This window comes from Neophocaena asiaeorientalis, unplaced genomic scaffold (assembly GCF_003031525.2).
Source record: "Neophocaena asiaeorientalis asiaeorientalis breed wild unplaced genomic scaffold, Neophocaena_asiaeorientalis_V1.1 scaffold40, whole genome shotgun sequence".
Lineage (NCBI taxonomy): Eukaryota > Metazoa > Chordata > Mammalia > Artiodactyla > Phocoenidae > Neophocaena > Neophocaena asiaeorientalis.
Window position 1 is genome coordinate 3,099,432 of NW_020185335.1, and position 26,921 is coordinate 3,126,352.

A 26,921-nucleotide genomic window follows, 5' to 3' on the forward strand; every position below is an offset into this window, starting at 1 on the left:
GGCAGGCGGACTCTCAACCACTGCGCCACCAGGGAACCCCAGATCAAACTTTTTAATCTTTGCCTCTGAACAAATAGGTGAAGAAGCTCATTCTCTAGTTTAGTCCACTGCTACTCCAAGTGTGATCCCCCAGTAATAGCACAGATAACACGTGGGAGCTTATTAGAAATTCAGAATCTCAGGCTTCGCTCCAGACCTACTAAATTGGGATCTGCATTTTAAGATCCTAGTGAGGCAGTAGATAGATGGGCCCCAGGTTAGACATTTACAATTGGCCTCCCGTTTACATTTCATGAGACAGAAAAAAGTGGGTCAGGCTGGATACTTACAACTAGCCTCCTGTTTGCATTTCCTGAGACAGGAGATAGGTGGGCTGCAGGTTAGGCATTTACAATCAGTCTCCTGCTTGCTCTGAAATAGAAGCAATGACAGGGACAGGGTGAATAGCCAAGCTTTGTCTCTTGTGGATGCCTTAAGATAACAGTCATGGCAAGAGCAACGAGGGGCAAAACCTTGTTTCAGTAAAGGACCAAGGGATCTCCGCTTCCCCTTGGAAGGGGCAGGGAGACACTACACATGGGCAGAAAGGCTCCTTGGGGGTCAAAAGTCAGGGGACAACTCCAGGCCATGGTGACTTGCTTCTCCCAGACAGCTGTGGGGATCCATCTTGACTGAGAGGTGCATCCGCACCTAAGGGGAGGGTCCTGAGACAAATTAGCCAGGGGAGAACAAAACAAGATGATTGGCCGGAAGGAAGACAAAGACCCGGAAAACTGCCCCTTTATAAAGAATTTAAGAATTTCCCAAAGGTGCAACTCTTTCTTTGAGTTCGCCCATGTGTCTTTCTGCATGTACTTTGCTTTTCCAATAAACTTTTTCCTTTTCTCTTTACCTTCTGCCTCCTCGCCTGAATTCATTCTTGACAAGGCAGGCAAGAACTAGGGATCCAAGCCCTAGCCGCTGGCCCCTGTGGTCTAGTGGTTAGGAGTCCCGGTCCGGGAACTAAGATCTTGCTTCCAGCTACCACTCGCTGTTAATTGCTGCAAGCTACTACTTACTGCTGCATGCATCCGAAATCACTAGGTGACTCCTATGGTACTTCATGGTCTGAAAACTCTTCAGTCACCCCCATTTGACCTAATAGCAAATAAATGAACATTCAAAGTTCATTTTATAGATGATAAAAGTAGCTTAGGTGCCATGGAAGAATTAGACTACATCCTTCCAAAACTAAGTATTTTAGCTGTACTATCTTGAGCCCCTGCTATCTTCCTCATGCCCCCAGGTAAGTTTCAACCAGTATTCTACTGCAGAGCAAGCCATGTGTATAGCACTCACTGTTACCTACAGTCCTAAGCAATTAGCCCAGAATAAGTTAGTAGTTTCCTAAAATAGACAATTTGCATGTTGCATTAAGATAGTTTTCCTGCTATTATATAGTTGACACTATCTGCCAGGGAAAAATATTGTAACAGGGAAGAGCCAAATCTGACTACATGTTGGATCTGTTTCTTTTACTTTAACCTTTGCTTTCCGCTGCTTTGTTCACTAAAAGGATACCGTCTATACATAGTGGCCTGCCTCAGGGAACCCTGCCCCTGAATGTTAAACCAAAGCGCCTTTGTTCAGGGAAATATCCCGACCCTGTCCACCTGTGGATGGCTGCAAGAAATAAGAAATTAACACAGCCCTGAGGTTGGCCATAACAGGGGATATTTGCAAATTTTCCGGTCTTTTTACTTTACTTCTTCATCTCCTCCCCCTCTCTACTATAAAAGAAACTGGCATCCACACCCCAATAAGTGGTTATTTTGAGACTTTAGTCTGCCATCTTCCCGGTCTTCTGGCTTCCTGGATAAACTTGTATTCCTTACCTCAACACTTTGTCTCTGATTTACTGGCCTGTTGTGTGGCAAGCAGAGGGAGCTTGGACTCGGTAACAGTATCATAGAGAACTGGGTAATTATCTGAATAATTCATGTAGAAAATTCATTTTTAGAAGAATGTGACTTTTGGGCTTCAACAGTTTCTCTTCATGTGTACTGAACCAATCACTGGGGAATAAAAAACATTTTTTAATCTACCTTCAATTCTTTTGTTAGTGAAAGTGCTATATTAACAGCAACAACTATGGCGACATAGCTAAGTTATTAAGGCTACAACCAATATTACTTTATTTTGAAAGTACAGTTTGTACAATTTTGGCTCTCCATTTTAAATGTGCGGGTACAAAAGTCTGACCCATTTCTCAGGTTGTTGTGACTAAATATGCTATTTGGGGCCATTTTGTTAAATATCTTTTTTTCTTTTAATTAATTTATTTTTGGTTGCATTGGGTCTTTGTTGCTGCGCGGCTTTCTCTAGTTGCAGAGATCGAGGGGTACTCTTCATTGTCGTGCATAGGCGTCTCATTGCGGTGGCTTCTCTTGTTGCGAAGCACGGGCGCTAGGCGCGTGGGCTTCAGTAGTTGTGGCACGCGGGGGCAGTAGTTGTGGCTCACGGGCTCTAGAGCACAGGCTCAGTAGTTGTGGCGCATGGGCTTAGTTGCTCCGCGGCATGTGGGATCTTCCCAGACCAGGACTCGAACCCATGTCCCCTGCGTTGGCAGGCGGATTCTTAACCACTGCGCCACCAGGGAAGATCTATTTTGGGCCATTTTGGATCAGAACAGTTGTCTCTCTTGGTTTTGATCTTAGCTGTCTTAACCTCTGGGTGCCTAAGTTTCCTCAGCTGTTAATAGCAGGTAATAAAAGTAACTTGTAAGGTTGTTGTGAGGATCAGTGTCTGCTGCATACTAAGTGCTCAACAAACATTAGGTGTGATGATGATTATTAATGCTTTGCTGTGAACTGGGAAATTAAGTGAGTTCTTGCTAGCTTTTGAGCTTGACCTTCTATTTGTGTAGCATGCTCTTTTACATGAAAAGAGTAAAATTTTTCTGAAGTATTGAAACCAAGCAGGACCCTGTGGGGCCGTCCTGAGCACAAAAGCCTTTCTAGGAAATAGGTTTTATTCAGCCTCCCTGACCTTACCAGAGTTCCAAAGGGCAGATTCAGACAGTTGCTAATCAGGGAAGAGAGGGAATGCAGAAACAAGGGAAGAGCAGTCAAGAAACAATAGTGCAGCCTTGGGGTAGGGTCCTGGTTCCTCCTCAAGGAATATACATATAATATCTTTTAAGTTCTTCTGCAGGAACTAAGGCCCCCCACTCAGGTGGAGGATGGTAACTTCAGGCTGAGCGCAAGATTCCTGGAGCACCACCCTGTTACCTTACCACCAACCAATCAGAAGAAAGTCACACACCCTGCAGCTCTCACCCTAAATTTTACCATAACCCTCCCCCACCCAAATCATCAGGGAGTTTGGGGTTTTTGAGTACCAGCCACCCGTTCTCCTTGCTTATCCCTGCAATAAACCTTTCTCTGCTCCAAATTCCCACTTTTTGGGTTGTTTGGCCTCACTGTACATCGGGCATATGAACTTGTGTTCCGTAACCATATCTTTAACCCAGTTATGACCAGTAGCACAATTTTATACCCTTGTATTTAGATATACAAGATGATGTAGGTTAATAGTGGAGAGGTTTAGGTCATGGGCTTTGGAGTTGAACAGAAACGGGTTTGAATCTTGGTTCTTTAACTTACTTTTCAGTGTGTACTTAGGCAAGGCAGTTACCTCATCTGTAAAAGGTATGCCAGTTGGCCTGCCTCATACACAGTTTAAAAACTAAACGAAATAATGTAGGAAATGTTTAATAATGCCTCACATATAAACATTAACTATTACTTTTCAAAGGCAAATCGAGGACCAAATGCCAATTTAATTGTCTCTCATAGAGTATGTTATTTTTTCCACACCAAATCCAACAAGGGCTAAAGGACAAGTGTATCCATGAGCACAACGTATCAGAATCTGAGGTCTGCATACCATTCTGCAACTAAAACGAACATAACTATATACTAAGAGCTGTGACCTCTACCAAACACACGTCACCATTTCCCCCTTATTAATCATGTCAACGACTAGGATTTAGAGTATGGATACTAAAATGTCGGTCCCCAGAAGTCCACATCCTTATTTGTCACGTGACATGCCCCAGTCCCTTCTTTCCCTGCCATTGCATCAGCCGATTTAGAGCCGCCTTCCCAGAAACCAACTAATAAGCTGATTCGTGCTCCAGTTGACTGGCATGTCGGATAACCAATAATTTCTCGGAAAGGTAAGGCGCGGTGGGGCACTTTCCATCCGCTCGCTCTGGTTGGACGGGGCGGTGCGTGCTGCCAAGGGCAGTGGTTTGGCGCTGGTACCTCTGCGTGTCTGCGGGAACAGGTAACCGTGGCTCCGGGCGCTGGGCTTTGAGGGAGGAGTTAGGAACTGCGACCCTCAGGAGAAGCAGATTGACCTCTGAGAGAGTTCTACGGCGCCGCGATAGCGGCTGTGCTTGGCGTTTGGACCCTGGGCCAGGCCTTGTGAGTCCTCTGGAACGGGGCGCGGGCTGCAGCCGGGGTTGAGGCAGCCGCTTGGCGACACGGCAGCTGGAGAGTGGCCTTTTGTCAGACCCATGGAGCGCTGGGGGTGGAGTGGCCTCGGGTGGCCTTGCTGAGGACCGAGACCTTGGAAGGATCACTGTTGTCGCTGACCATCCGCCCAAAGCTGAGGTTTTATCTTCCCTGGTTAAATCCCCTAGGGGCGGGCGGGGTTGCGGGCGGGTAGAGTGGTTAAGACGGGTGGAATCAGGCTGTGAGCCGTTCCCTAAATTCTTAAAATTAGTTAATAACTGATAGTAGTCCGAGCCTACCTAGAAGCAATTTCCGTGCTCCATCACGTTTAGCTATTACTTTTTCAGGGTCTGCGTTTCCAGTGTGCTTTAAGTTCATTCGCAGTTCGCTACTAAAGGGTTATTAATTATACCATGAAATACTTAGCAACCACTGTGCTGGATGCTGAGGACATACCCGTAATGGTGAGCAAAAACCACCAGTCATGATTCTCACTGGGCTGGAACTTACAACCTGTTGGGGAGATGGACCTCCAGCTGTCAAATGCATGTGCAAATTATGACGGGAGACACCTGGGGCTATGAGACTAAAATAGGAAGAATCTGATTAAGAAGGAGAAGGCTCCCTAAAATAAGTCTCTTTGAAATTGAGATGCCAACAATGAGAAATAAACTAGGAAAAGGCAAAAAGAATAGGGTAGTCAGCTTACCTGGCAAGTGAAGAGCATGTTGAAAGGTCCAGTGGCTGGAGCCTTAAACCCAAAGGCCAGTGAGATTTAATGTACTTAAGACCTTTACAGTTCCTGCTGGGAAATGGAATCTGACCTCCTTTGTGCTACCTCTGTATCCAATATAGCCTTCCTGTGTATTTATATTGAATAAATGAATGAGTGGTGATGCTGACACAGCCTTTAATAGTCCCAGCGTCCATAGGGCCTAACAGCAATATATTGGATCCTTTTACATCATACTGCAGTTATTTCTGTGACTATCTCCCTATTAAGGGCATGGACTCTCTTTCGTCTTGGTTCCCAGCATACAGTATGTATTCAGTACGTTGAATGAATAAACAAAGATGGAAAATTCATGTGTCTTTTGGAATGGAACTGCTTATTTTCCTCAGGTAACACATTTAGAGGAGGAGCAATGAACATTCTGAAACAGCTGTGATGTTGCTGCTCAGTCAGAATTAGCACCATATGTTCATTGTTGCCACCATGATTAATATTCATTGAGAGCCATGATGAGAAGGGTCGAGGAAGATAGAAACCGTAGCCTTGACTCCTTAGCGTGAACAGAAAATCCTCAGCTGTGGGGATTTTAGTCAGCTCCTTGGCTCTGTCTGCCAGTGTTTCACCATCTTTTTGCCCAAAGGGCTTTTTGTTTGAGTAATGAGTTGATTGAGTTGTGAATAAATCAATTGAAATTGTGATGAAACATAAATCTAAGAGTCACAGTCTCATCATGTTCCTCGTGTACATCTTTCTTTGTATCTTTCTCCTAGGAAGGAAGAAAACTTTGAGCTAAGTGATGCAAAGTAGTAGTATCCAATTTGTTCCAGGTTACAGGTTGCTTCCAGATACAGGATGGCTTTTGGCCTTACACCCCAGGTGGCGTAGGCAGAGTAGATCTTACTTTTTTACAAAGAAGGAAGCAAATTTAGGACAAAGTGCCTTTTTATTTAATTGTTTATTTTGGCCATGCTGTGAGGCATGTGGGATCTTAGTTCCCCAACCAGGGATCGAACCCACGACCCCCACATAGGAAGCACGGAGTCTTAACCACTGGACCACCAGGGAAGTCCCAAAGTGACTGTTTTTAAAAATAAATTTATTTATTTATTTGTTTATTTTTATTTTTGGCTGCGTTGAGTCTTCATTGCCGCGTGCCAGCTCTCTCTAGTTGAGGCGAGCGGGCGCTACTCTCCGTTGTGGTGCGCGGACCTCTCATCGCGGTGGCCCCTCCCGCTGCAGAGCACGGGCTCTAGGCTCACAGGCTTCAGTAGTTGTGGCTCGTGGGCTCTAGAGCGCAGGCTCAGCAGTTGTGGTACATGGGCTTAGTTGCTCGGCAGCATGTGGCATCCTCCCGGACCAGGGCTCGAACCCGTGTCCCCTGCTTTGGCAGGCGGATTCTTAACCTCTGCGCCGCCACGGAAGTCCTCAAAGTGACTTTTTAAAGGTTAGAGCTAGGTCTAGAATTCTGGAGACTTTTAGATAATGTTGTGAATGAGATGGTTCCTATTTTTCTAGACACCCAGTGCTACATGGCACTACAGCTCCATGCCAGTGATTAGTACCCTCTACCAAGGCCTGTCACTTCTCTCTAACCTACCTGTCAGAGAAGCCGTGTAATATATGTGAAAGAGCTTTGAAACTGTAAAGCTGTTTTACTCCTAATTTCCCTCTCTTCTGATTCCCTCTCTCTTTCACTGGCTCTTGAGCTCTACTTCCTCAGTGTGGCTGCAATGTCCTCACTCCCTAGCAGTCAAATAGCTGGGAAGGCAGCAGTTTAGCAGTTGGTTTCTGGAGGAGCTAAGTGGAGGCAGGTACATTCCTGCTACTTCCAGGGCAGTTCCTTGTACAGATGGGCCCATGCCCAGGTCCACTGTTGCCTCCCCTAGATGGTCACGCCAAACCTAGAGGCCCTGGCTTTGGGGGATAGTGGAACTTTGCATGTTCTAGGCATGTGGGTTAAGACAGAGCTGGAAGGGCCATTAGAGTTCATCTATTATGGCCCCCTTTTTTTGGTGAAGTAACTCCCTTAAGGACTTGGAGCTAGGACTGGAACCTGGGTCTCCTGAGCCTCCCTCATCTCCAGGGGGCTCCTCTGCTAGACTGAACTGTGAGGTTTTATTCCCATTTCTTTTTTTTTCTTTTTTAATTAATTAATTTATTTTTGGCTGTGCTGTGTCTTTGTTGCAGTGTGCTGGCTTCTCACTGCGGTGGCTTCTCTTGTTGCAGAGCACGGGCTCTAGGCGCACGGACTTCAGTAGTTGTAGCACATGGGCTCAGCTGCTCCGCGGCATGGGGGATCCTCCCGGACCAGGGCTCGAACCAGTGTCTCCTGCATTGGCAGGCGGACTCTCACCCACTGCGCCACCAGGGAAGCCCTATTCCCATTTCTTAATTCCTGACCTAGGGCTTGGAACAGCAGATGCTCCGTACATTTTTGCAGTGAATGAATGCATGAAGAAACCACCTCCTCCGCTTAATGTGTTGGTGTATTGAACAGATTGAGGTTGGCCCGGGAAGGAAGAGCATGTGGGGTTCCTGTCTGCTACTGCAGCAAGTTTTGCTTCGATGATGATTTTAGCCTTGGACATTACAACATAGAGGTTTTAGGATCAAACAGCTTACCCGTTTCCTGCTTTGACATGGCCTGAGAAGCTAGGAGTCTTGTGTAATGTTTACTTATCTTAGTTTCAATTCCCCTAATTTTCTTTCATTTTTCCTTTGGTTAGTTCCGTAGGGTTATTTTCGAGATGGACTCAACCCTAACAGCAAGTGAAATCCGGCAGCGTTTTATAGATTTCTTCAAGAGAAATGAACACACCTATGTTCACTCATCTGCCACCATCCCTTTGGATGATCCCACTTTGCTCTTTGCCAATGCAGGCATGAACCAGGTAAGGGTGTTTTCCCTTCCCCTTGGCTTTTTTGTCCACAGAGGCAGCAAAGCCGTCCTGGAGTCAGTCAGAATCCCAGTTCTGTCCTTCCTGTGTGATCTTGCAGAATCTACTTTATGTCATTGAACCTCTGTTTCTTTGTCTGTGAATTGAGGAATAATGATAGTGCCTGCCTTTAGGTTGTAGTGAGGAGTAAATAAAATAATGCATTTAAAATGTTTAGCACAGTATTTGAAGTAGGTACTTGAATATTAACTATCATTATTTTTAATTATGATGAGAGACCCCGATACTCATGGATTAAACTTGTATGCCTCTCAAGAAAAATACAGCCTACATCTAGTCTGTAAAGTTTTGCCTTTTTTTTTTTTTCTCCTATGGAAATAGCTGTGCTTTATTAAAATCAGAGGCTGGGTTAATCTTGCTGAGCCCTGAAGAGACTTGTTAACTCAGCTGTTGTGGTTGTCCTTCATCTTTTCATTGTCCTTGTTTTTTTCTTTATAAAATGTCAGTTCTTCAGGATTCTTTTTTTTTTAAAGGAGCTTTTATTTTATTATTTTTTAATTAATTTATTTATTTTTGGCTGTGTTGGGTCTTCGTTTCTGTGCGAGGGCTTTCTCTAGTTGTGGCAAGCGGGGACCACTCTTCATCGCGGTGCGCGGGCCTCTCACTATCGCAGCCTCTCTTGTTGCGGAGCACAGGCTCCAGACGCACAGGCTCAGTAGTTGTGGCTCACAGGCTTAGTTGCTCCGCGGCATGTGGGATCTTCCCAGACCAGGGTTCGAACCTGTGTCCCCTGCATTGGCAGGCGGATTCTTAACCACAGCGCCACCAGGGAAGCCCCTCTTCAGGATTCTTTAAAGGCTTTGCTTTCATTCCCATTCTAGGCCATGCACAGTCTTATTTTTTTCTTTAATTAATTAATTAATGTATTTATTTTTGGCTGCGTTGGGTCTTCGTTGCTGCACACGGGCTTTCTCTAGTTGTGGCGAGCACGGGCTTCTCATTGCGGTGGCTTCTCTTGTTGCGGAGCACGGGCTCTAGGCGTGTGACTTCAGTAGTTGTGGCACGTGGGCTTCAGTAGTTGTGGCTCACGGGCTCTAGAGCGCAGGCTCAGTAGTTGTGGCACATGGACTTAGTTGCTCTGCAGCACGTGGGATCTTCCTGCACCAGGGCTCGAACCTGTGTCCCCTGCATTGGCAGGCGGATTCTCAACCACTGTGCCACCAGGGAAGTCCCATGCACAGTCTTATTGACTTTTTTTCTTTTTTTAAACTTCTTTCTTGAAGCTACTGCCACGAATGCCAATTCGGATCTACTGCTGACGAAACTTTATTAGTAGGATTTGTGTTTGGGGCAATTGAACTATAAAAGATATTTAAAAGTTTTATTTTTGGAGACAAGCATTTTCTTGTGAAGTAATGAGAGCATCACAAGTTTATAAAGGAGTTTTTCACTATACCTGTGACATTGAAAACTATTTAATTGGCTGGAAGTGGATTCAGGTTAGATGGGGCCCTCAGGACTTTCCTTTGGAGGTTCTCTGGGTGACTGCTTAGCCCAGTGGACCCACCAGCCCTTAGGATGCCCCTCATTGTGGGATAAGTTGACATTTTCTGTTCTCTCAGGTCTCTTCTCTGGCATGGAAAACTAGAGGCACTGGGAACATTTTCCACCTGTATTACATGAACCATGAAATTACAAAAGTGTTTTCAGTTGTGTGAGTCCCATGCATACACCTGGAATTGAGGGCACTAATTTTAGGTGGACTCTTTCAAGGTGGTGCGTTTTCTGGAATACTGGAACAGTTTTATTCTACTCAGCCATACCTAGGCTTTGTCTTCTCCCACATGAACTGAACGTACTTGGCAGAAGGACCATGGAGTCCAAGGTTTATAAACATTCTCTGAATAACAGTAACTAGTAGCCTGCATGTAGCACCTCCTATACGCCAGGCATTGCTCTGTGTCTTATGTATATTAACTCATTTAATCCTCATTCTGTGCCATCCTACTGAGGCACTGAAGGCTCAAGTAAACTGCCCAAGCTCACAAAGCTGGTAAATGCTGGAGCATGGATTTGAACCCAGGCAGTCATTTGCTTATGTGCTGTATGCCTCTTAATCAGAAATACCTTGTGGTTTTTTTTGTTTGTTTTGCTTTGTTTGTTTTTACATTTTGAATTAGTATTTATTGAGCATCTATTTTCAGGTACTTTTCTAGGTGCTAGATAATAGCTAAGTAAGATAGTTTCTGCTTTTAAGGAGTTTACGGTCTAGCGCAGGACTGTGCAATGTGCTTTCTGCAATGATGGTAATTCTGTATCTAATCACACACCAGCCATGTGTGATTATGGAGCTAGTGTGACTTAGTGTGACCAAGTGGTGCTAATTTTACTCCCTGAACAGGTCTCAAAATTTTTTCTTCCTTATCACCTTTACTACCAAGCCAGCACATTGGTTTTAGAATATGTTCTTCCAGAAAGATGGTATAAGCCCTAACTGCAGAGACTTGAGAGGAAACACAGGTTTCACTGCATCAACCTTGACTGTTACGCCAGATCTGGCAGGGCTTTCCTTTGTGCAGTTGGTGTTACTGGCAGTGGTGGAGACCGTTGGAGAACTAGGACCAGGGAGGAGCTGCTCCAAGACAGGCTGCCTCTGCTGCAGCCCACAGGGCCACCTGCCTCTGATAAGTGTCTGTATTGCAGGCTAATCAAATCCGGAAATGAATAGTCTATGTGTGTTCTCTTCCTGCCAGCCTGTAACCACCTGATATATCTGCAGCTCTTTAAAAGTTGAAATGTTCCCTTTCTTTTTTAGTTCAAACCCATCTTTCTGAATACTGTTGACCCATCTCACCCTATGGCAAAGCTGAGCAGAGCTGCCAATACCCAGAAATGCATCCGGGCTGGGGGCAAACACAATGACCTGGACGATGTGGGCAAGGATGTCTATCATCACACCTTCTTTGAGATGTTGGGCTCCTGGTCTTTTGGAGATTACTTCAAGGTAAGTTCAAAGAGGAGATCTCTGAGCAAAGATCAAAGGAATTTTGAGCAAAACAGTCATTTCTACTGAGGGAAATGGGTTCTAACTTGGATGGTTTCATGATACAAAATATCATCTAGGAGATTCAGAAGTGAAGGACATTTATCAATTCTAAGACTTCTTGGAAGCAGTACCTGTAATTTTGTGATTTCAGTTTACATGTGGATTTCTTGTATAAATTTGACTGTTTATGGTGAAGATACTCTATTGGACCTCTCCTACTTGTATTAAATAGATTCTGGTTTGGTCATATTCTACATCTTTTTGATCGTTTTGTAGGAATTGGCATGTAAGATGGCTCTAGAACTTCTCACCCAAGAGTTTGGCATTCCAGTTGAAAGACTCTACGTTACTTACTTTGGGGGGGATGAAGCAGCCGGCTTAGAACCAGACCTGGAGTGCAAACAGATCTGGCACAACTTGGGGTAAGAATGTAGCTCACGTGTGGAGAGTATGAGTACGGAGGAATAAAATGGTTCCTACACTCAGTGCCAGAGTGGGGTCTTAGGACTTGGGGTGCATTGCCATTTCCTATTTTGGGGTGTGTATGTGGAGGTGGAGGTGGCTGGGAGTAATTATCCTTTGGTGCATCCTTTGCTTCTTAGTAGGTTTACTTGATCATTCTGTCGTTGAAAGCCAACGTAAAGAGTCTCGTGGTTTTTTTGTTTGTTTGTTTGTTTTGCGGTACACGGACCTCTCACCGTTGTGGCCTCTCCCGTTGAGGAGCACAGGCTCTGGACACGCAGGTTCAGCGGCCATGGCTCAGGGGCCCAGCCACTCCGTGGCATGTGGGATCTTCCCGGACCGGGGCACGAACCCGTGTCCCCTGCATCGGCAGGCGGACTCTCAACCACTGCACCACCAGGGAGGCCCCGTGGGTTGTTTTTTTTTAATGTAATATAATTCCAATATAAAATCACATAGCATAAAAGGTAACATGATAGATGAGCAATATGTGTTCTGGGCTTAGAACATAATAGAATTTATGAAGCTCCGTATCAAGAGGAATCTGATTGTGGAGTGATGTTCCCCTGTAGATAACAAGAATGCCCATGATGTCCTTGTCTCATTTTCCTATTCTTTTTACTTAAACTCTCTTGTCGTTTAGTGTGTAGCTTTTTATATACTTAAGCACTGCTACTTCTTTATTTTTAATTTTTTTTTAAATTACTTTTACTCAGGGTGTATTATTTCAATCCAGCTTCCCCTTGTACTTGGTCTGAAATCCCTCTTTGGTTAGACTCTATCGTCTAAATGTACTTGGATGTTTTGAGTAGTAACACATGTGAAACTTAAAATACTAATCTTGACTTTTTGAATCCTGTTTTACTTGGCTTGTATATATCTGTACTTTGTTTTCAAGCAAGCATAATCTTTTTTGAGTGCTCTGTTACCTAGCAACTCTCAGCAGAGTCAATATTTTGGAAATGTTTTAACCTTCAATTCTTTTTAGTATCATTTTAAGGTAAAAGACAGATGACTAAATTGGGGCATAGAGAGGTGACTTTAAATGATCAGCTGCTTTTTTTCAACACTTATGCTGTCATAATATAATTGTTTTCATTTATAAAAATGAAGGAACATTTGCAAAGAAACATGCAAAGAAATTTGTTTAAATTCTGGTCGGGAATTCCTGGCTGTCTTCCACTGCATGGGACACGGGTTCCATCCCTGATCAGGGAACTAAGATCCCACAAGCCGGGCAGCCGATAGATAGATAGATAGACAGACAGACAGACAGATAGGTAAATTCTGGTCATATTCAGTATAAACGTTTTCATTTTTATGTGTTCCTGTCTAGGCTTTATCTATATCTTTGCATGTTTTTATTTATTTATGATCACAGCACATGTGCATTTTGTATTCTCTTGTAGTCACTCTTGAAAAGAATCACGTTCTGCTTCTTTATCAGGATTTGAATGCAGACTCAGCTATAGTAATTGCCAAAGAGTGAGCCTTCTTTCTAGAAAATGCATAAGGATCTCCTTTTTTGGTGGATGCAAGTCTGTGCAGAATCCTGTCACTAGCTATAGATGGGCTTATCTTCCCGCTCTCTGCAGGCTGGATGACAGCAAAATCCTCCCAGGCAACATGAAGGATAACTTCTGGGAGATGGGTGACACGGGCCCTTGTGGTCCCTGCAGTGAGATCCACTATGACCGGATTGGTGGTCGGGATGCGGCACACCTCGTCAACCAGGATGACCCCAATGTGCTGGAGATCTGGAACCTCGTGTTCATCCAGTATAACAGGTGGTCTTGGGGTCCTGATCTGTTCCTGCTAAGAGCAGCACCTTTCCTCAAGCTGCATAGAGTGAGAGGAACTCAGCGCATGGCTGTCTTCTCATCCTTGTCTTTGGGGCCAGTGGAGCAGTGCTAAAGGCATCATGGGATCTTGTGGACATTTGTTCAATTTTATTTCTCAGGTTTTCCCTCTGATCTCTGGGACAGGGCTGGGCCTATTCTTTTATAAACTAGTTTTATTCCACATACTACCTGCTTAAGGGCTATTCCTATAATGTCATTTTTGCTGTAATTTGAACGGCTGTTTTAAAGCTCATTTCCTTGAAGCTTGCCTCACTCTTTAATGAACCCCAGAGTATTTCTTCGCATTCTCCCTTCACTCCCCACCTCCCACCAAAACAGGCAGAGGCAAATGGCGAATAGTCACAGCCTGCAAACTGCAAAGTGAGTTCTGCCCAGCAGGGAGAGGTGGCAGCCTGAGTCCGTGTTTCATCCTCTTCTTTCTGTGGATCTTGCAGGGAAACCGATGGCATTCTGAAGCCTCTTCCCAAGAAAAGCATTGACACAGGGATGGGCCTGGAGCGACTAGTGTCTGTGCTGCAGAATAAAATGTCCAACTATGACACTGACCTTTTTGTCCCCTACTTTGAAGCCATTCAGAAGGTACTGGTCCTATTGCAGATTTCTGTGGAGGTTTCCAGGCTGGACCCTTAGTACTGTCAAAGATAAAACAATCATATGCTTTGCCGGGTGAGGGTACCTGTGACCATCTACCAACTTCACTGTTAATAACACAGGGGTCTAAGCACAAGGCACTGTATTTTATTGTGTGCAGGGGCCTAGCTGGAGGCTCTTCACTCTTGCTCCTGTTACCTTTTTTGGGGTTATAGGATCTGGCAAGAGGTCATCCTTTCGATTTATGCCCCGTCAGTCCTCTCTGAACCTCCTAGGGTGAGGCAACACTAGAAGGGCTGCTTCCTGATGAGCTGCCTCCTGGTTTTTATCTGTAGGGCACAGGTGCTCGGCCGTACACTGGGAAGGTAACACTAGAAGGGCTGCTTCCTGACGAGCTGCTTCCTGGTTTTTATCTGTAGGGCACAGGTGCTCGGCCATACACTGGGAAGGTTGGTGCTGATGATGCTGATGGGATCGACATGGCCTACCGGGTGCTGGCCGACCACGCTCGGACCATCACCGTGGCCCTGGCTGATGGTGGCCGACCTGACAACACGGGGCGGGGGTAAGTGTGTTACACGTGGGGCAGGGTTAGGACTGACGCTGTTGAGTTTTATGGCTCTCTGTGGAACTTAACACCGTACTTCATTATTGTTTGTCTTCTAGGTAGTTGGAGAGATCCTTTTATATTTTTTAGGGATAAAGGGAGTCTCAGCTCACTTTGAAGAGTTCACTATATTAAATTTCTGCTGCCAAGTACAAGATGATAAGGATTGTATTTAGGGTTGTCTGATAAGATACTGGCAGGGGCAGGGGAGATACTGATGAACCCCAGGCAACTTCATTACTGACAGCCAGGACCCGGAATTGGATTGTGGGCATCAAGTTGACCGTCTGGTCTGTACTTCTTGCCTTCATCTCTGGTTCAGCAGAACAAGCTTGGAAAATAAACCAAGGTTACCCCAGGTTATCCTTGATGCATCTTTGTGGATATATTACTGAGTTTTATGCTGGAATTAATGTTAATGACTTTGGGGAAATGAAAAAAAAAAAAAGAAAAGAAAAGAAAAAGCAGGCTTAGGATAAAAGAAAGAATCTGAAAGAGAAAGACAAAAAATTGGTCATGTTGCTTGGGTAGAATTCCAAAGGACCCACTACCAAACGCTTGGCTGGGAATGTTGTCTAGCAGGAAACTGGGTTCTGCCTCTTATAGGTATGTGTTGAGACGGATTCTCCGCCGGGCTGTTCGATACTCCCATGAGAAACTCAACGCCAGCAGGGGTTTCTTTGCTACATTAGCAGATGTTGTTGTGCAGTCCCTGGTAGGTCTATTTTCTGTTCACCTCTTCTGTACTAAAGCACATACCTTAAAAGGTGTAGAGGGGGAGATATCACACTGTTAATGAGAATTTTTAGAGGAGTCATAGTATAGTCCCTGCCTTCATTGGGCTCATATCTGTGTCTCCCGTTTACCAGGGAGATGCATTTCCTGAGCTAAAGAAGGACCCAGATATGGTGAAGGACATCATTAATGAAGAAGAAGTGCAATTTCTCAAGACGCTCAGCAGAGGGCGTCGCATCCTGGACAGGAAAATTCAGAGCCTGGGAGACAGCAAAACCATTCCCGGTAAGGACCGGTTTGTTCCTTTCTTCAATAGGCTGGTTCATCTTTCTGGAAGAGGCAAGCCCTTTCTCACAAACTGACAGTGGACTCCTGTGTCTCCAAAGGCTGAGCATAGCTTGGTTAGACCACTTTTGGTGTAAAATGGGGTTTATAGTAAGATTATAGAAGTAACATTATTGTGGCAAAGTCGTCAAACAGTACAGAAGTAAAAAGTGAAAATCCTCTTTCCCAAACTCATTTCTCAGAAGTCACAGCTCTTTGGAGTTTGTTGTATAACTATTCAGGACTTTTCTGTATTTGCATACAAACGTATATAGGGGTGTGTGTGCGTGTGCAAACAAAAAATGGGAACGAGTAGTATATAGTGTTTTACAACTTTAATTTTTTACCGGACAGGAAAATTAATTCCAGACGTTTTTACTTTTTATGGAAGTATAATATAATGTGCAAGGTGAAAATCTGATGAATTTCCACAAACTGAACACACTTGTGTTCAGATTAAGAAACAGAACTTTTCCAGGGACCTCTTGTGCTTCCCCCAGGTTGACTGCAAAAGATTTGATGGATTTTCTGGCAAATACACAGAACCATTACTAACTTGCCTGGCTCTTTAATCCCTCCTGTCACTGCCAGTGCCCTCCTGGGAAGGGGTTGGGATGGAAAGGAAGGGGGGCCATCCCTGTCATTCTTATGTGATTCCTTTGTGCTGTGTAGGGGACACTGCTTGGCTCCTCTATGACACCTATGGGTTTCCAGTGGATCTTACTGGACTGATTGCTGAAGAGAAGGGCCTGGTGGTAGATATGGATGGCTTTGAAGAGGAGAGGAAGCTGGCTCAGGTAAAGCATTTGGGGAGTGAGCAAGAAACTCAGCCCCAATCAAGGCAGGACTTGGCTGCAAGGCAAGAAAGAGTTTCCTTCCATTAAAGTCTTTGAAATTCTGTTTTTCCCAAGACCAGTGAGTCTCAAGTGGGGTCAGTTTGCCCCCCTTTCCCCAGGGGATATTTGGCAGTAGCATATGAAGGTAGTTTTTGGTTTTCACAACTGGGGATGGATGCTACTGGCCTGTGGTGGATAGAGGCCAGGAATGCTGCTCAACCTCCTTCAGGGGACAGCCTCCCAGAACAAGAGTTACCTGGCCCCAAATGTCAGTAGTGCTGAGATCAAAAAACTCTGTTCTAGAGCTTTACATTGGGCATAGTTTAGCAATTTCAAGTCCTTCAGATTTCTTTTTCTTTGATATTAAGGTAACATGCTTATTTCTCTTACCGGCAGCTAAAATCACAGGGCAAGGGAGCTGGTGGGGAAGACCTCATTATGCTGGACATTTATGCTATTGAAGAGCTCCGGGAAAAGGGTCTGGAGGCAACAGATGATTCCCCAAAGTATAATTACCATTCGGACTCCAGTGGGAGCTACGGTATGTTAGTGTGCTCATCTGGGGTGGTTTTCAGGCAATGAGTCTCAAGATTAGGAACCCAGGATATCCATGGTAGCCTTGCCTGCAGTGCTGTGTAGTCATGCTGTGTAATTTTATACTCAGAGAGACCCTTGGTGATTGACTTTCTGTTTATTTTGGAATAATTATAGATTCACAGGAAGTTGTAAAAGGAATTTACCAGGAGATTCCTTGTGCTTATACCCAGTTTTCCCTAATTGCAACATCTTGCAGGAAATAAGGAAAATGACATTGATTTATAAAATTCACTGTGGCTGTTGAATTTTGCATCGGGATAGTAGCATTCTAAAGTTAAGACAACTCAAAAGAAATATACTGGTGCTACATGTTTTTGGTTTTTTTTTGCTCCAGCAGAGATACCTAAATCTATGTAAGGAAGCCCACAAAAGGAATACATTCCTTATGAATTGACCTTGGAGTAGGGAATTTATTACTACTCTTAAATACCTACTAATCAAATTCATCAGGTTTCTGTTCAGTAGCTCACAGTTAGGGTGACCATCTGTCCCATTTTTCCAGAATTGTCCCAGTGTTGACACTGAAATTGTCCCAGTGTTTTCCTCACACCTTGGGAAATCCCCTGGTCCCAAGCAAACCGGGACAGTTGGTCACCCCTACTGAGTATTATATTCTCCAGTAGAAAACCAGCATGTTAAGCCCTTTTGTGGAGTCTAATAGGCTTCTTCCAACATGAAATTAGACAATTAGGACCTAAGGAGAGTTTGAGAAATAGAATCCGATAAAAGCCAGCTAAGAATGTGTGAATGAAGTCATCAACCGTGTTTTCCCCTTGTATGCAGTGTTTGAGAGTGCGGTGGCTACAGTGATGGCTCTGCGCAGGGACAAGATGTTTGTGGAGGAAGTGTCCACGGGCCAGGAGTGTGGAGTGGTGCTGGACAAGACCTGTTTCTATGCCGAGCAAGGAGGGCAGATCTACGACGAAGGCTACCTGGTGAAGGTCGATGACAGCAGCGAAGACGTGAGCCAACAGTTCTTCTTCATCAGTGGGGAGCGGGGGCCCAGCAAAGGGCCGGGCCTGGGCGCCGGGCAGCTGCTCTGGCTTCTTGGTGCTCCCAGCCCTGAGGCGCAGACACCACCGATCTTTGGGTCGTGTTCTGTGGTCAGTGTTTCTGAAGCCGAGGGAGCTGCTTCTTGTACTGTGTTGCTTTCATCACCGTTAGGTCCCCTTGTAGCAGGATCCTTGCAGCCAGGCTGCTTAGGTTGATCCCTGGTTCCTCCAGGCTTTCCTTGTAAATAAGGAGAGATAGCTGTCTGGAGGGCAGACATCCTTGTAGAAGATGTGGCCTGTAGCTCTGCCACTGCTGTCTCTGTGGTCTTGGATGAGTTACCTAGTCTCGGGCTTGAGCTTCCTTACACTGGCTTTAATTCTCTAAGATGCTCCTTAATGGAGAGTGTGTGTGTGTGTGTGTGTGTCTGTCTCTATGTATATATACACATGTATTACATATTTAAAGTGTTGTGTGTTTGTAATGATAAATATTTATATAGTGATCCATATATATATGTATGTGTGTATATATAATGGTATTAATGGTATGTGTGTATAGTACATAAAGGGAGAATTCATATTTATGTCCATTTATATATATACACACACATATGTATTTGGATTTATTTATGTATTGGTCTCCTCCTTGACTCCTCTTAGAAAACTGAGTTTACGGTGAAGAACGCTCAGGTCCGAGGAGGGTACGTCCTGCACGTAGGAACAATCTATGGCAGCCTGAAAGTGGGGGATCAGGTCCGGCTGTTTATTGATGAGGTGAGTTTGAGTTGCTTTAGGCTGGTTAGTAATCATCTTTCCTTCCCCTTTTAAAAAAAATGTCAGCTTTATCGAGGCATACCTGGCATGTAGAATTACAAGAGTTGTTTTAAAGTGTACGTCATAGTGATTTGATGCAGGTTGTGAAAGGAATTCATCTCCTCCTCTGGCTTTAAATTGGTCCATCATTACTGTCCCTCCTAAGTGAAATTATAAGTAGATGATTGCGTGTAAGGTGCAGAAGTAAATTTTGAGGGATGTCACTGAGAGTTAAATCTGTTCCCAAGTTAGACCACAGTGATTTCAGTTGAGATCCTGTAGCTTCATTTTCACGGATTGCCTTTCTCCAGCTTAACGTCAAATACTTCTTCAGGAGCCAAGGATCCTGTGCTAGGAAATAGGTTCTGCTGCACGTGCCAGAGCTCCAAAATAATAGTAGCATAAAGCAAGACGGAAGTGTTTTTGTCACCTGAAAGTCTGAGCTGATGCAGAGGCCCTCCCCACAAAGTCACAGGGCCTTGCTCTTCCTTGCTTTTGTTCCACCATCATTCCTGGGGTGTTGCCCTTGTTTTCATGGTCCAAGAAGGTAGCTATGAGATCCATTTTCTAGGCCAGGCGTTGGTGGACTTTTTTTGTGAAGTGCCAGATAGTAAATATTTTTGGTTTTCTGAACCATACTGTCTCCATCACAGCTACTCGACTCTGCGGTTGTGGCACAAAAGCACCGTAGGCAATACGTAAACACACAGGTGTGGCTATGTTCCAATAAACCTAGATATAAAAATGGATTGCAGGATGGGTTCGGCCCACAGGCCATAACTTGCCAACTCCTGTTCTAGAAAGAGGAAGGGGAGGGTGTGTTCCTTTAAGGGTACACATCACTTCTGCTCACAGCTCACTGACCAGAATTTAGTTACATGGCCACAGTTAGCGGCATGGGAAGCTGTAGGCTTTATTCTGGGCAGCCATGGGTCCAGCTAAAAACTCTAGTACTTGGGAAGAAGAGGAGAGCAGGTGCTGGGGGGCCGAGCAGCAGTCCGCTGCAGACCACTCCACCAGCCTGCTCTGCCCTTTATAGCCCCGACGGAGGCCTGTCATGAGCAACCACACAGCCACCCACATCCTGAACTTCGCCCTGCGTTCCGTGCTTGGGGAGGCTGACCAGAGAGGCTCCCTGGTTGCTCCTGACCGCCTTCGGTTTGACTTCACCGCCAAGGGAGCCATGTCCACCCAACAGATCAAGAAGGCCGAGGAGATTGCAAACGAGATGATTGAAGCAGCCAAGGTAGGTTGCGTTACATGCGAGCTCTTGGGTCATGAACTCCACTCCTTCCTGTACCATCGCTTTCTATGTATGGAGCGGCCCCCGCCCAGATGCTGTCACTCTGTCGAGCCATAGTCTGTCCAGTGAACACATGTGTTCAAAGCAGTGATTCTTAACTGTGCTGGGTAGGGGGCAGTGCTGGTGTTCAGTGGGGGACCTCAGGGAGGTCTTTGGTCCGCCCCTTCTTTAGGACAACCAGAGCTCTTTTAGTTAAATCTGTTTTACATATAGCACATCCATTTAAGATTTGGTTCACAGTTTAACAAAGTAGTTGGAAATTCCTATTTTGCGCCCCTTGACTTTACACATGGGGCTTTATTTTGGGAGGCTCAGGGCACGTGATGGGCAGAACTGAGATCAGAAACCCAGAGCCCTGCCTGCAAGACTGCACTCTCCCTGCTGCTTCCTACTGCACCTTCAGAGAATCTTTTCCCAGCTTTTTTTCCTATCTTCTTTCCGTGGCAGCCCGTCTACACCCAGGATTGTCCTCTGGCAGCAGCTAAAGCCATCCAGGGCCTGCGGGCTGTGTTTGATGAGACCTATCCGGACCCTGTGCGAGTCGTCTCTATTGGGGTCCCGGTGTCTGAGCTGTTGGATGACCCCTCCGGTCCTGCTGGCTCGCTCACTTCTGTTGAGTTCTGTGGGGGAACGTGAGTACCTCAGGGGGAGCAGTGGGTGGACCTGCTTTTCGTTAATTTGTGTTACCCTCGGAAGGTGTGGGTAATAGGCTAGACCAGCTCTCACTTGTCTAAGGATGAAACAGAGTCCTCAGAAATGCAGTTGCCAAACAGCATTCCCAGGAGTGAGCATCTGCGTGCTCCCATCAGACCCCTCCGTGTCTGACGTTGACATTTACTGGGTGTGTGATGAAACGTTCTTCCAAGGAGGGAAGGTGAAAAATGTCATCCTAACACTTACAGCTGCTTGCTCGCGTTCCCTGGATGGATGATGACAGAAGGCCTGGGAATTCATCATTCCGCAGGGCCCTGGAGGTTCTGACCTGGTCCTAGCCCCTTTTCATTCCCAGGGCCTCACATAGTTCCCTTTGCAGGCTTGAGCAGCATCTGTGGAATTAACCTCATCGTCTCAGAGCCCCTGAGTCAGGCCCCACGGTAGACCCGGCTCAGTTTGGCTGTGGGCAGCCACATGTTTCTGCCAACTTGGAGTCCTCCATAGCCCTTGGGGTCTTTCTGGGACCGTCTGGTGGCCTGGGAAGTTCCTGCCTGCCAAGAAATCAGGGGGAAAAAAACATTCTTAAGGCCATGATAGAGCCCATCCAGGGCCTCCTGTGAGCCTCAGGCAGGCAGAGAGCAGGTGGGTGCATGGAGGATGGGGTAGGGATCTGGGAGATCACTTTCCAGGCCTCCCTCTGTCCAGTAGAATTGGGCCTTCAAATGAGTCCCACATCTGCTTTAATACCTCTCTCCATGACACTCTCTAGAGCACTGGAAACAGCTTTCGGAGACTTTACATCATCTTTGCGGAGTGGCTGAGAGTAAATGAGCGTTTGAGGTTCTCTGAGCCCCTGGGGTTGTCTGAGGTGCTGTGGTAAGATTTGAGAGGGAATCCACCGATACTCTCAGGCTTGTTGAGCAGGGACAGACGGCAGCAGTATGGTGAGGGACAACTACCCACATTTCACGCATGAGGAAGCTGAGGCACAGGAACGTGGCGCGTCGCTCAGTGTCGGCCCAGCCAGGCCTTCCCTGACTGCCTGCCCCTTCCAGGCCACAGCTGCGTTCTGAAATAAACACAAAGGGCCTTTGCTCATCATCCCCTTGAGGGAGCTTCCCTGGGAGCGACTACCACTTAGGGCTCCTGCCTGCCAGCCAAGGGCTCCTGGGTGCTGTGAAGACCATGAACTTTGCCTTCTGCCATTCAGGCATCTGCAGAATTCGAGTCATGCGGGAGCTTTTGTGATTGTGAGTGAAGAAGCTATTGCCAAGGGCATCCGGAGGATTGTTGCTGTCACAGGTGCCGAAGCCCAGAAGGTGAGCAGGTCAGGCTGGTTTGTGGCTTACTTGAACAAGGCAAGCAGGGCCCAGTCTGTGGATCCACAGTGCCGATGGTCACGTGGCCGCTGCGGTCAGAATCGGAGGTACAGCACTCCCTCCAGAGTGTCCTCCCATTACCCCGCCTAGCGGAAGAAAGCCAGCACCGCACGAAACGTTCTAGCTATCTTACATTTAATCTTTTAAAATACAGGTAGATTCTGCCATAAGATGTCTGTGTCTAGGAGGGTAGGCCATAGTTTTGCTGTGGCTTCTGTGCCCCCAGCACTTAGCCACATCTCCCTTGGGGTATGTACCCAGTTTGAGATGCATGGAGTACGGGGACAGTTGCTCTGGGGGTGGGGACTGTAGCTCACGCCTGATGTGTGCCGAGGCTTGAGGAGTGATGATTTCATAGGTGGGAAGGGCTCCTGGCTCATGAGTTCTCTGTCACCCCCTGAACCTGAGTTCCGCTGGCCAGGTGTGTGAGGAGGGTGCTCCTTTCTGGGGCATAAGGCTGCAAACACTTGCTCCTGAAGGAAGAGAAAGTTCTGGTGTTCTGAGGGTGGGTTGTTCCATAGCCTGCCATCGGTGTCTGCCACCGTTCACAGAGTCGTGAAGCTGAAAGTTGCCTGACCCACAGTTAAAACTCTGATTGTCTCCTCCCAGGCGCTCAGGAAAGCGGAGAGCTTGAAGAAATCTCTCTGTGTCGCGGAGGCCAAAGTGAAGGCCCAGACTGCTCCAAATAAGGACGTGCAAAGGGAGATCGCGGACCTCGGTGAGGTAGGGGCGGCCTCCCTCCTCAGGTCCTGGTTCTCGGTGCAGTGGGCCTTTGGACTGACTTCGGATGTCCAGGAACCTTGCTAAGGGGGCTTCCCGGATCCTGGCCTCCGGACCCCTGGAACCGGCTGCTGCCCCCGTTGCCGATGGCAGGGCAGCCCCTTCCTGAGCACTAGTGGGCACCGGTGTTGAGGGGGGTGGGAGAGGCACTGTGGGAGCCCACTGTCTCCGGGTCTCCTGGTGTTTGTTAACATTCGGTGGCTTCCCATTAGCCCATCACGGGCTGTGTTCACTGCAGTGGGGGGACCAGGTCTAATGGGGTCCCAGCTCTCTTTATTCTGCCCCTTTCTCTCCAGCCCTGCTCCTTACAACTCATGCAGTTGCTCATAAAGTGACTCGTCTCAAGGCCAGTGGATTCTTTTTGTTCTTGTGTTCTCTCTCCTTCTGGACACTGGTTGGGGGACTCTTGGTGTCAGAAGCCAGAAGGGTGGGGTGGGCTCACATCCTTGCTCCTCGTGGCCCAGCTCCCAGTGGAGTTCCTGTTCTGGTTCCAGGCTCTGGCCACCGCAGTCATCCCTCAGTGGCAGAAGGATGAATTCCGGGAGAATCTCAAATCCCTGAAGAAAATCATGGATGACCTAGACCGGGCTAACAAAGCAGATGTCCAGAAGCGGGTGAGTCCTGGCAGTGCAGGAGCCGGGAGGATTTACCCAGCAAAGGCTGTGCAGACTGCTCTCTGGGTTTCAGAGTCTGAGCCTTTGACCTGAGGCCTCTCCTCTGGACTCCCTTCCTTGCAGGTGCTGGAGAAGACAAAGCAGCTCATTGACAGCAGCCCCAACCAGCCCCTTGTCATCCTGGAGATGGAGAGCGGCGCCTCGGCCAAGGCAAGCCAGGGTTGGGGCTCCATGGCACCACCCTGTGCCTGTCTGCTGCTTGTCTCCTCCTCTCGGGGTCTCAGCCTTCTGGTGGCTGAAGTGGGAGCCTTGTGGCTCTGAGCAGAGTAGTTGCCTGACGGCCCACTCTCTGGGACTGAGGTTGGGCTGAGCCATGAAGAGAGCTGGTGGCTGAAGAGCTGTGGCTCCTCGAGGTGGAAGGCGAAGCTCCAAGCCAGAGCGTGGGCGAGGCCCTGTGCTTAGTCCTCCATCCAGGCTCCCGGGACCAGCACCTGCTCTTAGAAGGGGGTAGGGGGTGGGAGCTCTCTGAGAACTGAGCTCTGCAGACCCGCTGCACTTGTGGAGAGCGTGGCCCCCTTCCCCAGGGCCATGGCCTGAAGCCAGATTCTCCCCACAGGCCCTGAACGAAGCCTTGAAGCTCTTCAAGACTCATTCCCCTGAGACGTCTGCCATGCTCTTCACAGTGGATAATGAGGCTGGCAAGATCACATGCTTGTGTCAAGTCCCCCAGGTCAGAGTGCCCTGCAGTCTTGCTCACAGCAGCTTTGTGCCAGTGGCCATAGCTTTTCTCAGGGAGCTTGGTTCTTCTTACACCTGTTTGCCAAGACCCATGTGTGTTTGTGCAACCCCTGTTAGAAGTGGCCATTTTCCTGCTCAACTGTTTGTCACCTCCCCAGCGCCCCTTCCCCTCAGGCTCTCCCCTCCCTGGTGGATATGTTTAACCGTGATGGCTTTGCTACTTGGTATGCCTTGCCCTGGCTGTCGTACCCACTATAGGATCTCTCTTAGCTCTGGCAGCATGCATCACCCAGGGCAGGATTGAGTGTCAGGCTCCCCCGTCCTTTTTCCATCCCACCCCTCTCCTTGTCTCCCTCAATCCTGTCCTCTGTCCTGACCCCCACTTCTCCTTCCTGTCTTCTAGAATGCAGCCAACCGGGGCCTGAAAGCCAGTGAGTGGGTGCAACAGGTGTCAGGTCTGATGGATGGCAAAGGTGGTGGCAAAGATGTGTCCGCTCAGGCCACAGGCAAGAACGTGGGCTGCCTGCAGGAGGCGCTGCAGCTGGCCGCCACCTTTGCCCAGCTCCATCTGGGAGATGTGAAGAACTGAGGGGGAAGGGAGGCTTCCACGAGGAGGCATCTCCCCCGCACCCAGATGGATCCGTCCAGCCAGGAGCGCTCCATCCCCCACAAGGACATTCTAATCTTGGGACCTTTAAACAGCCACATCTGTCCTCCTAACCCAGCAGTAACTGGAACTTAGCCTGGGAGCCAGCCTGTGACTCAATTCCCACATTACGCTTCTGCCCTGAGCACATCAGCGCCACTACCCCAGGATTGTGTCTGTAGAGTTCTCTGCAGACCCAAGGCTCTGGGCCTGCAGGGAGGAATTGTTTTTGCTGCAGAGAATAAAAGGACCATGTGCAATACTCGATAATGTCGTGTGATTTCTTATCTCCTTCTCCCCTCTCTCCCCCACCCCACGGGTGCCCCCAGTGTGACAGCCCGTGGCTCCCTGGGTGTCTGTAGAATAAATGCTGTGGCTCCAGCTGGCTTCTGGTCGCAGTCCTTGCCGAGTCTAGCCCCAGACCCCTGAAGTTCGGGAATAATGGCTGCTGGATTTTCCTCGACATCTGTGGAGGTGGCCCACAGAATAGAGCCCCTTGTAGGAGAATATCTTCATTTCTTAGGCCCATATCCCTTTTCCTCACTTGATGTGCAGGTTGGGTGTGAGGTCAGAGGCATTCTTTGGTATAGGAGGTGTTTAGGGCACATCAGTTGCCTCCCCCCACTCCTTTGACTGCCACGTCATTCCTGGTTCCAGGACCTCACTTGGACGGTGAGGGTGGAGACTCTGACATGGTTCTGCATCCATTCACCCAAGTGTGAAGACAGTTGGGTTTGGTAACAGTAGTGTACAGTACTTGGTTGTGCCCGCTCTGGCTGATTTCATGTCCCCTGAGTACAGCAGGCTGGCTCTGGGGCCCTGGGTCATTCTCAGGCCTGCTGACTTTGAGGGAGGAGGAAAAGCAGGTCTATGCTGAGAGAAGAAGCAGAGGCTAGCAGTCACGGCCTGGGGGTGAGGAGTATGAAAAGCAGACAGGGCTGAGGCCCTTGGCTGCAATATGTGCATGCCAGGTGAGGAGTGTTAGGGATACAAAGAGCCCACACAATCCGGAGCAGGAGAGACATAGTTCCATTCATTCACTCGACAAGCGTTTATGCCAGCCAGGGCACTAACAGTACAGGAGTGACCAAGACAGAAGGTCACTGCCCTCTTGGGCAAGGCAGTGGGGAACATGGATAAAACAGTCACACACGTAAGTGCAAAATTAAAATAATTACAGCTTCACAAGTGAAAGGAAGAAGCCCTACGCCCTGAGCGCAAAGGCTAGAGGTCAGCCGAGCCGGCCTAGGTCCCACTTCTGCAGGCCTGCCCGGTACATCCGTCCACCCATCCACCGAGCCTTGGGCGTCCTTGCGGCGGCCCCAGGACTCTGCAGCGCTCGCCGTTCTCCCTCCGGGGCGGCAGGGGGCGGTGCGGGACGGCCTGCCGCTATCCCGACAGCCCTAGCGCGAGCTCGCGGCTTTGAGCGGGCGGAAGAGCCGGCGCGCGAGGCCTGGCCGACGGGTGAAGGGGACTCGTGCGCCAGATGCAGCCATGCCTGGGGACAACCGCCGCATCCGCGGGCCGGAGGAGTCGCAGCCGCCGCAGTTGTACGCGACCGACGAGGACGAGGTGCCGGCCGCTCGCGACCCGACGCGGCTCCGGCCTGTGTACGCGCGCGCCGGGCTGTTGAGCCAGGCCAAGGGCTCGGCCTACCTGGAGGCGGGAGGCACCAAGGTGCTGTGCGCAGTGTCCGGCCCACGCCAGGTAGAGGGCGGTGAGCGCGGTGGCGGCCCGGCCGGAGCGGGCGGCGAGACCCCGGCCGCGCTGCGGGGCCGCCTGCTCTGCGACTTCCGCCGCGCGCCCTTCTCGG

The 26,921-nt window shown here is 47.9% G+C and overlaps 2 protein-coding genes across 5 annotated transcripts in view; both read left to right on the plus strand.

The window, feature by feature from the left end:
* Positions 1 to 25,380, plus strand: part of AARS1 (alanyl-tRNA synthetase 1) — a 25,678-nt gene extending 298 nt beyond the window's left edge. Inside the window, exons 1-21 of one of the 4 annotated variants that reach the window (XM_024735546.1) lie at positions 4,244 to 4,329; positions 7,959 to 8,123; positions 10,945 to 11,133; positions 11,452 to 11,597; positions 13,233 to 13,424; positions 13,934 to 14,078; positions 14,510 to 14,655; positions 15,304 to 15,412; positions 15,567 to 15,717; positions 16,429 to 16,553; positions 16,989 to 17,133; positions 17,973 to 18,151; positions 18,842 to 18,955; positions 20,034 to 20,240; positions 20,745 to 20,929; positions 22,162 to 22,270; positions 22,940 to 23,053; positions 23,605 to 23,724; positions 23,848 to 23,934; positions 24,341 to 24,454; positions 24,866 to 25,380. In XM_024735546.1, the coding sequence (XP_024591314.1) occupies positions 7,980 to 8,123; positions 10,945 to 11,133; positions 11,452 to 11,597; positions 13,233 to 13,424; positions 13,934 to 14,078; positions 14,510 to 14,655; positions 15,304 to 15,412; positions 15,567 to 15,717; positions 16,429 to 16,553; positions 16,989 to 17,133; positions 17,973 to 18,151; positions 18,842 to 18,955; positions 20,034 to 20,240; positions 20,745 to 20,929; positions 22,162 to 22,270; positions 22,940 to 23,053; positions 23,605 to 23,724; positions 23,848 to 23,934; positions 24,341 to 24,454; positions 24,866 to 25,051 (2,907 nt within the window). In that variant the 5' untranslated portion in view covers positions 4,244 to 4,329; positions 7,959 to 7,979 and the 3' untranslated portion in view covers positions 25,052 to 25,380. The other 3 variants (XM_024735547.1, XM_024735549.1, XM_024735548.1) reach the window with 3 other exon arrangements.
* A 1,160-nt stretch (positions 25,381 to 26,540) lies between these two features.
* Positions 26,541 to 26,921, plus strand: part of EXOSC6 (exosome component 6) — a 1,404-nt gene continuing 1,023 nt past the window's right edge. Inside the window, exon 1 of the mRNA XM_024735672.1 lies at positions 26,541 to 26,921. This exon is cut by the window's right edge and continues 1,023 nt beyond it. Coding sequence (XP_024591440.1) covers positions 26,603 to 26,921 — 319 coding nt within the window. The 5' untranslated portion in view covers positions 26,541 to 26,602.